General features: G+C 44.5%; 1 protein-coding gene across 2 annotated transcripts; it reads right to left on the bottom strand.

Moving 5' to 3' along the window:
• Window positions 1-290: 290 nt before the first annotated feature.
• On the bottom strand, window positions 291-8,156 carry ATF3 (activating transcription factor 3). 2 transcript variants are annotated; one of them, XM_042809121.1, is made up of 4 exons: window positions 8,108-8,156; window positions 3,818-4,061; window positions 2,969-3,076; window positions 291-2,388 (listed from the first exon to the last, which is right to left on the bottom strand). In XM_042809121.1, the coding sequence occupies exons 2-4, from the start codon at window positions 4,055-4,057 to the stop codon at window positions 2,191-2,193; spliced, it is 546 nt and encodes a 181-aa protein (XP_042665055.1). In that variant the 5' UTR covers window positions 4,058-4,061; window positions 8,108-8,156; the 3' UTR covers window positions 291-2,190. The 2 variants fall into 2 exon arrangements, with proteins under 2 accessions (XP_042665055.1, XP_042665046.1); XM_042809112.1 differs by lacking the exon at window positions 8,108-8,156 and having other exon boundaries at window positions 3,818-6,658.
• Between the last annotated feature and the right edge of the window lie 5,948 nt (window positions 8,157-14,104).

Raw genomic sequence — 14,104 nt, 5'->3', positions numbered from 1 at the left:
GTGCTAAAGGTAAAGCCAAGGAGCACGATACCATCATGAAGCCTCAGTTATGTACTCCCATACTACAGAAGTCAGAAACCAGTGAATACTGTTTGACAAATTTACTGATAACACACTTCATGTATATCCATCATCTGACAAAGCACCGGCCCAGTTCCCCGTGAAACTTTCCCCCTACTGCAGAGGCTCCAAATTCTGCCTGCAGGGCATTAATAAAAATGTCACTGAAGTCAAAGGCAGCTCCTTCCAACATACAGAAAGAAAACAGATTCTCAGGACAGAATCAGACCTAGTGTGTTGTCTTTTTAATACATTCATTTTTCAGATACATGAAGTACATAGCATTTAAACATGATATAGGACATTACAATATATCCAGATCTTAGAAAAATGTACTAAGTTCTGTTGCAGAATATAAAGATCATATAAGGATCAGGAGTGATACCCGATACGTTCAGCCAGGACTTGTAGAGGAAGAAGCTTATGGCTGAGGTATCTTTCAGTTTAGCCTTTAGAATAAAACCACAAATTCAACACTGCACAACTGGTGTAAAATATTATGTACTGTAAGCTCCATTTAAATTGTGATGTTGAGCAGCTAGACACCATTGATCAAGATATAGAATTTCGAGAGGTATATTCTCTGCACCCAATCATTCAAGATACTCAAATGCCTCATCTGTGGAGATGATGAAGGTTAAGTGGTGTCTCCTGCAACTCGTGAAGTTTAGGAATATATAATATTAAACACCAAGAGATGAAAGTAAAAAGACAGCACAACACTTGTGTTTTCAGTTTTATCTTGCTTGCAGTATTTATTAACTTTACTCATTATGATATTAGTGATAAATAAGGATATTTTCTTTTACAAAAAAATTGTAAGGATATATTTTGTTGGATTAAACAATCTGAGAATTTCACAGAAACATCAGAATTTAAACACTCGTAGCTCCAACTGTATTGTCCAGCAGCTCTTCTACCAGTTCAGAAACATCTAAGGTTAGTATTTAATAAAAAACGAGAACAATTATTCACTACATCAGAACTCTTGTCTCCTTTAGATTCTAAGTAACGCTTTTGATTGACTGTAGTTACCACTCAAACATAAAATAAAAGTAGCTGCAATCATAATTTTTCCCTCTGAATCATCTGGCAAAAAGAAGCAATCCTGACAAGGACGGAAAAAGCTTTGTCTACGTCTTACTCCTGACAGCCATCTGTATAACCAGATCACTACAGGCCATGGAACCTCTTCTGTCAGTGAGGGCTAAGGCTTGTAAGATTAGATCCCAGATGATTTTGCTTTTTTAAAAACTTTTCATGATTCATGAACCTGGGATTCAGTCCTGCAGTTCTTTGCTTGGGCAAAACCATATCAAAGTCCCTTCATCACTACTTCCGTCTTTCCAGTGGGTCCAATTCACACAGTTGCCAAGTGATGGTACAAAATTCTCTCCTGAATGCAAGGAAACACTGTACTTCCCAAAGGATAACAGGTGGGGTTCCAGCTCCTAAAATATCATCTTAGCTACATGGATATTTTGCAAGAAACCTTTCTTTGTCACACCTACTAGGACTTGTCACATTCAGTTTCTGAGATGAGTCATAGGAAAAAAACCACACAAGTGTTGTGAAAAAAAGTTACAAAGCTTAACTGAAACTAAAGGCTTTTTGTGTGTTTGTGTGTGTGTGTTAGGTTAGAATGCAAAATTACATATCAGTACATTCTGCCAGAAACCATCCTCCTGGAAACTACAAAACTTTAAAAATACTCTGTCTGCTTTCCCTGACAGCCACAAGGAAAAGTAGTGTCCATCCAGCACAGCTGTATGTACCATGTGCATCATCGAAGTCATAGTGTTCTAGCACAAACGTCGTGAGTGCAGATACTGTATACTAGCAGAGAGCTAATCTTCTGAAGCTGTTGTCTGTAGCTCCTAGGAACAGCATGTATGACAGGTGCAAAACCTATTATGAGGCAGAAGGCTCTTCAGTTTGACCGAGACCAGATCTTCCAAGGGGAAGAATCTCTGACAAGCCAAAAATGATTCTTCCTGCTTAAGAAAGCAATCTGCCCTTCCTAAGCGCTCTTTACTAATAGAATCCTACACATAAGTCAGATCCTCTGTGGATTCTGTTGCTTATAGTTGTTAAAACATACTATAAATATTTCCACATTTGCCATATCACTTAACCTTGTAACGTTCCTTCTTTGATCTGTTGAATAAAAAGATTCCTTTCATCTTCAGGTGTCCTTCCATTTTGTGCCCGAACTATACAGGTGGGCCTGTGAAGATTTAGCATGTATATCAAATGCTGCTTCTCATTTTTTAGCTCTTCAATCTGGGCTTTTAATTCCGCATTGATAGTTTCCAGCTTTTCTGATTCCTAGTCACAAGGTACAGACACAACTATTAGTGTGAGCATTCCAGGTAGTTAATTGCAGTATTTATCTAATAGTTGCAGCTTTTCATTGGTGGAAAAGCATATGGTTAGAAGTTACAAGCTCTCAGCGTCCCATAATGGTGAAACTATACATCCCCCAGTTGATAATAGTCTTAAGAACAGATTGACAGTTGCCTTCTTCGGCCTTTACAGAAGTGTAACAGACACTGAAAAGCCAAATTCAGATTTATACTCACAATGGCAGGCATCCGAAGTAATGTTTCTATCTTCTATAAGACTATTTTGAACTTTTTGGGTCAACTATTGACCCAAAATTATTTATGCTACTTACTAACTCCCCAGTACACCATATCACATATCTGTAAACTTATGTTACACCATCTAAGAACGTAGCTTTCTATCAGAACCCCTGGATATATAGAAACAAACACAGGCCTTATGCTGCTGTAAAATAGTTTTAAATGGTAGCAGATAAGGTGAAGAAATGTCATCTCGTTCACAGTATGATGACAGACATATATATATATATATATATCTCAAAGATCTAAAGCCAGATACTTACTTTCTGCAAACATTCTGTTTTTTCCTTCTTCTTGTTTCGGCACTTTGCAGCAGCAATTTTGTTCCTTTCCCTTCTTCGCTTTTTTCTTTCATCCTCTTCAGGAGAAAACTATCCCATAAAAACAGATACACACAATCCATAAGATGTTGAAACACTTTGACTATATTTTGTTAACTTTAACGTACTTAAAAGCAACACACTGCTGTTAGTGCTCACATCATGAGTTACATAAGGATGTGATCTGACCTTGCTTGCAGTACTGTAAAGTGGTAGTAACTCCATTTAAATTGTCAATAAAACCTGACTGAAGTTTGGATGAATGCGATGGCTCGTTGTAAATCAATGTCACCCCAAAAAATTGCCAAGTGTCTTCCGAGGCCGCATGCCAAAAAGGGGGTGCTGGGCTCAGACCCAGGTGTTGCCATTTCCCTAACTTCATCTGTTTCTTCATTTTATAATACAATGTTTTCCATTGAGATCATTATCTATCTTAAATTAAAAGCCTCGTGGTTAGGATGTAGCATGGGAAGGACAACTTATTCCAAGTTGAGCCACAAGTAGGCAGAGAAACCAGATTTAGCACTTACTCTAATCACTGTCAAACACTGTCCTAATTCATAATTAAAAATAAAACACTAACTTACAGACTTCAGTGGAAATTACAAATACCATAGGAATTTCCCAGAAGCGAATAACAGAAAACCGAGCAACAGACTTAAAAGGATCAAATAAACTAACATGTTTAGATGGTGGAGAGGGGTTGTTTGTATTTGACATAATTAGTGCTCTTCTGGTGCAAGCTGCTTAGAGAACTGAGCATTCGCCCCGAAATGCTGCTCAGTGCCATACCTCTGTTTTCATGATTGATGTTTCCATCGGCCTTTCGGACACTGTCACCGTATCCAAAGCAGAAGACATCCTGTGGGACTGACGTTTGTTTTGGATGGCGAATCTAAGTTCCTCTTTCACCAGTGGGGTTAAATTTGTGAAATCATCAAACCCCAGTGACCCTGCAGGAGACAAGGTGGGAACAATTGCGGAGGCACTGACTTCTAATGCAGACACCTGGCCGGTGTGTTGGACCATCATTTTGCTGAAAAGCAAAAAGAGACAGGAATAGCCTTTCAACAGCTGTAAAGAGGCAAGTAATATCTCCTAGAGGTATATTTCATACTGTGAAGTAATATATTTCTTGCATTGCTCAGCCCACATTCCCTGCGTACCTCAGTCTCTCATGAGAAACAGTTCAGAATTTTATCACTAGTAAAAGCTTTCACACCAGGCTCAATTCAAGGCAGCATTTTAAAACAATAACCAAAAACAGCAACCAAAGAAATATTATTATTATTTAAAACACTGAATTATCTGTATCTTCATAGCTACCCCACCACAAAATCACAGCTTGAAATGGACGGAGCCCACCTTCATCTCAGCTACACTTCAGTAAAGATTAGAGAGTTTTGAAGAAGCTGAAGTTTGCTGAATCAGCTACAAAGTGCTCACCAGGTTCAGTTTTACAGACAGAAAAATATGTCTTGTTATATACTCCTGAGAAGCAGTTCACAATCAGAGCTGTAAGAAAGGTGGAAATCTACACATCCACACAGCTTTGAGGCACAAACTGAGACAGAGGGAAGGAGTAATGAAAAATGCAACGCCGGTTGTTTCCTCCCTTTACACTCACAAAATCTGAAACTGTCCTCACGTGCCCTCAACAAGTTTTTAATTCTTCAGTGTTTATGGTCAGATCTCCTGCTGATATAAAGCTATGTAACCAAAGAGACTTTGGCTGAGACTGGTTAATGGGGCACCCATGGAGGAACATCATTTCTAGCAGTTTGCCCACAGAAATAAACCAATCTGACAGTGGTTTTTGCTTTCCCCTTTTTAGCCATCCTCAGTTTTTTAGCCAATTTTGGAAGAGGCAGAGACACGCCCTACGTGCTTGGTGAAAACTGCTAATCCCACTGAGGGAGAAATGCACAAAACTCAGCAGTCAGTCACCCAAACACCATGGGCAACCCAGCACAAACCATCCATCCCTCAGCAGAGGCGAGAGAAGAGGTCTGGAAGAAAGCTGAGCATTTTGTGTGGCTGGCCCACAGGACAAGAGGTGCAGGAAAATAGATTGTATTACCTCCCCTAATCATAAAGCAACTTTTGTTCATTGGATTTTGATCTATTACTTTTCCTGCTTTCCTCATCGTGGAGGTTTTTGAGATTTTTGTTTTCTTGGATTCCTTTGGAAACTACATGACACATAATCTATTCTTGTTTAGAGTTGTAGGAATTATAGCCAAGTCATTGCAATTAATGTAGTGCAGGTAAGCAAACAGTTGCCTTGGGATAGGAGTGTGGGTAAAGTTAAATTTCCACATGGACAACCCCAAATTGTGCAGTTCCCTATTTGCTACTACTATGACATGGCAAGAAATGGTTGGGGTCACGTGCCTTGACAAGAAGATAGATTTCGCTCAGAGATATCTAAAAATATACTGTAAATCCACATCGGTGCAAATTAGAGTAGAACCCAGCTCCTCACTAAGCGAGGTAAACACAAAAATCCAAGGGCAGTGAACTGCCAGAGGACAGAAAATCACTTGTCCAGCTGCAGAGGTTTCCTCACTTTGAGTCTCAATGACCACAGAAGAGCCAACGATTTCCCACATCCCAGGGGTGAAATGCTGAAACCACCGAAATCAAAAGGAGCTTTGCTGTTGACCTCAGCGGGGCCAGGATTTCACCCTCGGTTGTTAAATATGAGGAAATTATTCGGAACAATTTGTTATTCAGAAAGACCTTGGGAAATTTATGTAATTCTCTTCAGAAAGCCCCTGCTCATGAGTCACATTTAAAGTACTGATACAGTTTAATCCTATAATCTCAGAAAGCTGGCAGTTACTTTTTTCCCCGAGTCAGAAAGGCCCTGTGATTTCCAGCTAAACTCCTGGCATTATTTACCATTTCTCAACATCCAGCCGTTCAGCCCAGTGAAACAGGCTGACTGCAGGTGATACTGAGCCCCCCGCTGCTCACAGAATTTGGAGCTGTGCTCCCCGACCGCCCGTCTCCTCCGCTCCTGCTGCTGCCTTCATTCAAGACACTTAATTCCATATAATTCAATCAAACCAGGAGTCTTCAATTAACAATAAAACCATTTCTCCAGCACACGGAATAATTAATTGGGCCAAGCATTTCTCAGCACGGGGGAGTTTATTCATTTATATTTCAGATCAGGTCAACTTTTAATTAAAGTCAGCACCAGAGGAAACCAAGAATGCCCATGTTTTAGTAACGTGTCTGAGAAGTTGTGCTTACTACCAGGCAGTGCTATTCCTACAAGCGCTAAGCGTACCACGAGCCCCAGTGCAACCCTGCTGTAACGTCCTGAGGTTTCTGTGCAACCCTGCTGTAATGTCCTGAGGTTTCTATAGAGCTGTTGATCTACTGATCCATCTTCGATTTGACAAAAAGGGAAGGGAGGCTGCCACTGGGAGGGGAAACCCAGAAAGAGCAGTGCCCTTGCCTGCACTACTCACTGACCTCCCAGGCACCCTGATAGCATCCCTTTTACACACACTTTGGGGCGGGGGCCTGCCAAGTGCCAGGCAAGCCGGATGGGTCCTGACCCCAGCCCACCACAGCTGGCAGGGCTTCTTGCCCCAGGCTGACTCCCCAGGTGCTTGGCAGCAGAGCTGGGGCCGGTGCATGGCATGGCAGGATTCCTTCCAGTGCACGGCTGAGGTGGTCGGGAGTGACAGGGATATAAAAAATAATTAGCCTGTGTTGAAGCCAATAGTAAGCCAAACAGATTGGCTTTCCACAACAAAAGGTAGATGTTTTCCAATTTCTGAGGAACAGATCTACTTTTAGAAACACTTTACGAGGATGGAGATTAGATTTTCCTAATAAAAATAAACCACAACAGCCTGCCCCTTCTTCCAACTTCTGCACAAATTGTTCCTCTGTCTATCAGTTTTCAAGAGTGGCATGCCGTTCTGCCCTAGGTCTGCATAGCAATAGGGACATCTAGCCCCGAACTGCGATTACATCTGGGCTTCCTGATCCTATCTGTTTACTTCATTAGACCATGTACGTGGATGGCAGCTCTGGTCTATTTTGAGGACTTCTGAAGTTACTGGAACTGAAGGTGTCGAACATTTCATGGATCTGATTCATAAAGGCACAGCTTGCTCCCACCATGAGCTCACGCTTCTTTACTTTATTCTTAGTTTGGCAATTCCGTGGGGAACAGCTCTACTATTGATGGAACCTTCAGCTTGAGGTAGATTCAATGAACATTGCTTCTGCCACTATGCTTATTTGTTCTTTTGTTGGTGGCTCTTTCCATCCTCACCAAATCTACACATCTCCTCTGCCGATGTTTTAGCTTCGGTACACGATTCCTAGCCATGCACTTCTGTTAGTTATGTGTATTCCCGAACGACTGCTTGGAGTCTTTCTGCTCAGCTGCTGACGGCTGACTGTGCCTCTCTCTCGGTTTTGCTTCTTCACACGAATCCCTTTTCCTCCGGTGCTGATGCAACAAACGCCGATAACCATTGAGGTTAATCTTAAACAGCATTAAGGGCAATTACAGTTCACAACCTCTGTGCACGCTGGTTGACCTTAAGCTCTCTGACATCCCACATCACTCCCGAATCACTTTCCGCCGGCTTCCAACTGCTCAAACGCGAGAAGAACCCATTTCGAAAGGGCAGCTCCTTCTCTCTAACAAGTTTTCTGTCGAGCCACGCCTGCCTCGCTTAGGCAAGACTTTGGAGACCTATCTCCGCGTCGGACACCGGCACAGAGAGAGAACCGAGCGAGTCTCCGGCGCTTTTCCTCCCGGGCTGCCCGGCGCCTCGCAGCCTCTCCCGGCGCCCCGCCGGCAGTCGGAGCGGCAGCCGGAGCGGCAGCGCGGGCGGTCACGGCCGGCATCCCCTCGGCCCCCCGGCGCCGAGCCCCGCGCTGCCCGCCCCCGCGCGGCGCCGAGCGGCACGGCTGGCCCAGGGCAGCCGCGGCTCCGCTCGGGGCTCTGCTCCGAGCCGCCCGCGGCCCAGAGCTGCGGGCACCCCAGGATCAGGCTCCTCCGGTCGCCGGCCCATCCCTCTCCCCGGAGCCGCCCGCGGTTCCTACCTTTAGTCCGTCGCCGCCGGCCGGCCGGGGCTGCTCGCCGGCCGCGCCGCGCCGCGCCGCGCAGCGCCGCGCCCGCTCTCTCTCCCGTGCCCGCTCCGCCGGCGGGAGAGCAGCGCCCGCTCGCGCTCTCCGCGCCTCTGCCTCTCGCCGCGGTTGCATCACTCCCCTTATATAGCCGAGCGGGTAGAGCTGGTATTTACTCTGGCGGCGAGTCCCGGGCTGATGTCATGCTATTAATAGCTCCCGGAGGGCGGGCGGCCGGGCGGCCGGGCGGGGGGGCAGCGGGGCCCGCGGCGGTGATGCAAGGCTTCACACGGAGGCGGGGCGGCGCAGCCTCGCGCTCCATAACAGGAGCGCACCGAGCCGGGCCGTGCCGAGCCGGGCCGCGGGGACCCCGCTGGACCCCCTCCCCCCGGCGGTGGAGCGCCCCGTGCCGGCAGCGCCCCACGGGAGAGCGGCTCTCGGCACACGGCGCGGGGACGTCCTCCCCCGGCGTTCTCTCTTCCCCTTCCCCCTTTTTTTTTTCTTCTTTTTAACAGACTTCAGGGGGCGTCCCGACTTCTTAGGCGTGCGGGACGCCTTGTCGCTTTATCATAAATCGGAGTCCTTCTTACGGCTCGGAAACGGTCAAATGCAGTGAAGGCAGCGCAGCTTTCGAAAGGGCTAGAAACGGGAGCCTTCTTCGCCCCCAAACTGTTGAACACCCCCTCCCAAAAAAAAAACCGAACCACCCCGCGCTCCCTCCGTGCCGCTCCATCTGACGGCCAGAAGCTCTTCGCTTTTCGGGGTGGGGGGGTTCATTCTTAGCCCGAGGAAACGGGAAGGAGCCGTTTAATTAAATTCCAGAACGCTGAAAATAAATAAATAACTTCTCCCCTTAAAACAGCGCAGCACGCGATGTCGTTCTGGTTTCGGGGAGAACCAGAGACTCCCCGTAGGAGACAGGGGAACGTGCTGGTGGTAGTGGTGAAGGGGTTTTGTTTTGTTCTTTTTTGTTCCCATAGCTTCCTGGTTCGGTGGGTGACAGCGATTGCCTTCCAAAATGTTAGAAAATAGACGTATCAAAAAAGCACTTATCTGAGAGCATGAGGCTCACAGAGATTTGCACAGCATTTTCCAATACGATAATATTCCATCCTCGGTTCATACAAACTTGTTATCTTTGGGTCTCTCTGCTAAGCACGGGAAGAGCCTGGAGACTCGTTTATTCACTTATAACACAGACCCCGATCAGCCCTCCCGACAGTTAATTCATTTTGCAGTGTTCATGGGGCGGCATTTGGTAACAGGTAACATGTCTCAAGTGGGAAAAGCTGGCATGTATTGATAGCTTAGAGCATTTAAACAAGGACATGGATTTCTAACATTAGTCTAGCCCATCTGTACCTCACCTCTGCGCACTTGCGTCCACTCGGGTGTATGTGTGCATACCTAAATGCACACGCTGCCCACCCAGATGGGAACTGTACTCTCAGCTTTTGAAATGTCACCGTGTTAGCATGCTCAGCTTTGCAAACACAGCGCTCCTATTTCAAATTTAATTGTCTGCCTTGGGGGAAAAAAAAAAAAAAAAAAGAAAAAAAAAAAGCAGGCAGGCAGACCTGTGCTGTTGGCTCTCCTCCTGCAGAAGGTGCGGCTGCTCGTGCTCCCCAACGGTTCCATGCACTCTGCAGGCACAGGAGTGAGCCCTGACCCACCTGGCAGCTGCTCCTGCTGGAGGCTCGGGCGCTCACCTATCGATAAATCAAGCTGAGTTCTTTCAAAACATGGTTATTTCTTAATCTAGGTAAAGAAACGTCAAAAATAACGCCAGGCAAAGGCTTTGCTTTTCAAAGCTTTACATTTCAGCTGGGCGCACTCTGAGGAGCTCACACTACTTTGGAGGCATAATGTTATAATTCATGCTGTGTTCAGAAACAGCTGGCATCGTTTTTCTCAAGCCTAGAAGAAAAAAAAAAAATCCCTCTCAAGCAGAGGCCAAATGTGAGAAATGTCTTCCCAAAAGATAATTGGTTGGAAAGTTCTGAGCATGAAGTTATTGTGGAAATGTGTTAGCAACGTTTGTTTGAGTGGTCACGACCAGGTGCCTGCTACAATGCTGACAGAGATGGAGCAACTGCCTGCTCCCCTGCACATAGCTGCTCCAGAAGGGGGAATTTGTCTGGAGGCTTTTCTGACCAGCAGGACAACGTCACAGAATGATGGAGGTGGAAAAAAGCATGATTTTTTTTTTGGATTTCCCTCATCCAAAGTGACCAGAAGTACCTTTGAAATGCAACCATTGCTATCCAGTTGTTTAAAGGTCACTGACATTGACTCAATAATCACAACACTTGGCTGAGTAAACAGATGATAATTTTGTTTTGAAATCATACTACATTCTACAAACGTAAAGCCAATAGTTTTGTTTGCAATCAAGGGTTTCTTCCCTGCTGCTGGTCCCACCACTCACTGCAAGCCACACTTGGAACTAAGAATTGACAGCAAAACAGTTGTGTTAACTCCTGAACCATTTCTGGAGCAAGGGAGTCCCTCCCTGCAAAGCAAACAGAGATTGTTCCCTGTGCATTTCAGATTAGGCCACTGAGACATGTCCTGGCTTGAAATTCTCCTGAGAAAAAAGAAAATGAAACCACAGTGAAAAATCAACCAGGCTCCTTTGTGTCACACAGGACTTACCCTGCTCTTTAAAAACAAGTTACCCTCACCTCCATGAAGATGTAGGATCAGAGTCCTGTTCAAAACCAAATTAATTAATTATTGAGACTACCAGGAAGTGAGAGAAAGGACTGGTACAGTCACCAGATGCTCTGATGCTCTTTGCCAGTTTCATTCTCTAGCATCTCAGGAAATATCTTTCATTTGCTTCCCTCTCAAATCTACCAACCCTTTTCCATTCCATTTTTCTGCCGGTGTCAAAAGCTTCAGGGGACAGTCTCACTGGCCAGTAGCCACTTCCTGTAGCTGAAATTCCTGTTAAATTTCTGGTCTCCAGGTACAGAGCTCATCACCAGCACTGGCATTTGTTGGGTTTCTCCCTCTGGAGAGACACCAGACAGAACCTGAGGTGCTGTCTTTGCAGCCCTCAGAAAATGCCCAGTGCAGAGGAAAGAACTCTTTCCTTTACCTTTTCCTGACCAAATCCTGCCTCCGTATCCCTTCACACCACTTCACATGATGGGGGCATTTGCATAAATCAAAAACTTGTTAAACAGGGCTGTGAGAGTCACTAAACAGAGCAACACATCCTTACAGCAACAGCTTTCTTCTGTCTTGTGCAAATTTATGGGGGTCAATCGGACTAACGCAATGCAATCCACACATCCCATCCAGATTTTGTGTTGTTTTATGGTCATGCAGTTCCACTAAACTATTTGGTCTGGTTAAAATACAAGATGCAAACAAATAAAATGTGTAGTGGTATCCTGAGTAAAACCTGGCTCCCTGTGTGCTTTGTGGCTTTAATTGTTTTAAGTCTTGAAATTACTGTAACCCTGAGAGGTCCAATTTTTCCTTTCATGACACAGATGTGAGAAAGAGCTTTCCTGAACTGGGTTATTGTGCTGTAAAATCAGCAGAGAAATCAGGCTTGCTGACTGTCCCTCAAAAATGTTCTGTATTTCTGTGATGGCAGTTAGCTTGCACCATGTTTATCTTACAACACAGTACAATCCATATGGTAAGGCTCCTCTGTTCACCAAGACATTAACTATTTTTAAGCTAATTTTCACATCCGATTGGATTAACAACCGAGCTGAAACTTAAGAATATTCTTTCCAAGATTGCTGCTGCTTACGCAGAGGGAGCATCGGTGGTTCCCAGTCAGCCCAAGCTTTGTCAGCTGCCAGGCAGGGACCCCTTGGGGGTCTGTGAAATGCCTCCATGGCTTTCCCCAGTAAGCCACTAAAAATCCCAAGGCAAAAGTAGCAAGAAACTAATGCACCACAGAAGGCTTGGATGTCTGCTGGTCTAAAAATTGATGGGAATTAAAAACCGTGGAGGCAGAGGGCAGATTCTCACTCCAGCTGTATGGCAAATTATCTCACTGTATTACATTCAAACTCACCCAAGTGGGTGGGTATTTGTCTTGTAGTGGGAAATCAGCTGCTAATAAGCGCACAATTTTTACTTCTATTCTTTAACACTGAAGACAAGATTCATTTGCTCCTCGCTTTTCTCTCCACAGCTTACGTTTTTTTTCTTACTGCCTGTTTCCATCTCTACCCAATATTCCTTCTAAATACATTTATTCTCTGTTTTTTGGGTCGCTTTTTTCTTTTCAATTTCCTTTTTTGGACACTCTTTTTTCCTCCACACTTTTGCTTTGTTTCAACAGCAGCCCTCCTTCCCATCCCTTTAAACCAGCAGCTTCTCATTTGCTTTCCCCACTTCTCTGTTTCTCTCTCTCTCATGTCTCCCTGTTCCCTCCCTGTATCCCTGGATTCCGTCATCCCACTTTTTGTTCTCCTTTTCCACAGAGTTTCTCCCATTGGTCATCTGCTCCTGCCCGGGCAGCTTCCTAAGTCTAAATGATTCAAATGAGTCATTTTGATTTTCTCTTTCTGTCCTTTTTTTTTTTGTTTGTTTCTCTGCCGATAAGATGGAGCCAGAGATAATTACATTACCAGAGGGTGCAGAAATTACCACAAACTTTAATGCCCCAAATTTCCGTGAACTTTCATGGAACTTTAGTGAACTAGATGTTCCAGAATGGTGTCTGTCGTTCTTCTGTCCAGTGCTCTGGGAGTGTCTGGGGGCACATTATTCAGATCTCCCCCTCTGTAGCTGAGAGAACCTGATGGGCTGACCGAGTCAAGTGCATTTCTCACTCCTTTCTAATGAAGACTTCCACGGTGTTTTTGTCAGGTGGAGTTGAGCACTGGCATAAGAGCTGCTCACCACAACAGCCTGCAGTTACATTCGTTAATCCAACAACCAACAAAGAAAAGGCATCCCACACTGGGGATCCCACATATGAAATAATCACATCTTAAAACAGGCTGAGTAAAGCAGAATCACTGGTTCCACTGAACAAGAAAAATATTAATTGCGCTCCAGGCAACTGTGAACTACATCTCCCTTACCCAGCCCTTATCTTCCCACCCAGATTATGGCAATAAAAGTTCTGTCTTCACAGACCCTTCCCTCCACTGTCCTCTCCCCATCCTGTAAACACACGCTGGCAGGTTGTTTCAGAGAACAGTCAGGAGTTCGTACTGAACCACATGCATTCAGTTTATGTGTAAAAAGCAGTTCACCAATTAAAGCGTATGCCAAGACTTGATCTAACCATTGCTAGAGTCAATGGAAAGATTCCCTTTGACTTCAATGAGAGATAAATTTAGCTCTGAGTGGCTACGAAAAATCAGCACTTGATCACACTGCTATTGAAATGACTTAAAATAAATGCTTAGGAATTGTTCACTGAAGGCATGCGTTTCACTGAGAGGACTTGATGTGAGTGTGTTCCTGTAGCCTGCAAGGCAATCACAGGGATGAGGGAAAGAGTGTGAGAATATATGCATTTCTTACTGTGATAAGTTCCAAATATTTTGGGTACATTATGGCAACATCATCTTGCTACACACAAACACACACATGCACCCTATAAAAATTGCCTGCTCACATTGATTACACTTGAACTGTGCGTGCATAAAGAATGTTCCAGGGCTTAATGTACTTAATGATACTTACAACAGCACTTCTATCTTGTTAGTATGCAATTTGCAATTTACTAAAATGATGAACTGAGATTTCCTGTTAGTAAGTATTGATTTCTGCATTAAAAAATACATTTTAAATACCAACAATACAGAATAGATTTGTCATCTACAGAAAATCCACAACCAAGGCAGCCACTGCAGCTTCCCCTGTGCTTATCTTTTGTCCTCTCACCTACTTCACATTGCCATGAGGAGAACACATGAATGATCTTAACTTTCAACCTCTTATCTTTGCTTTTTTTTTTTTTTTTTTTTTTTTTTTTTTTTTTTTTTT

This window comes from Centrocercus urophasianus, unplaced genomic scaffold (genome assembly GCF_019232065.1).
Source record: "Centrocercus urophasianus isolate 14NV4802_14NV808 unplaced genomic scaffold, USGS_Curo_1.0 seq_10, whole genome shotgun sequence".
NCBI lineage: Eukaryota > Metazoa > Chordata > Aves > Galliformes > Phasianidae > Centrocercus > Centrocercus urophasianus.
The sequence above is the reverse complement of the archived record's forward strand: the minus strand, read 5'-3'. Positions and strand labels throughout refer to the sequence as shown.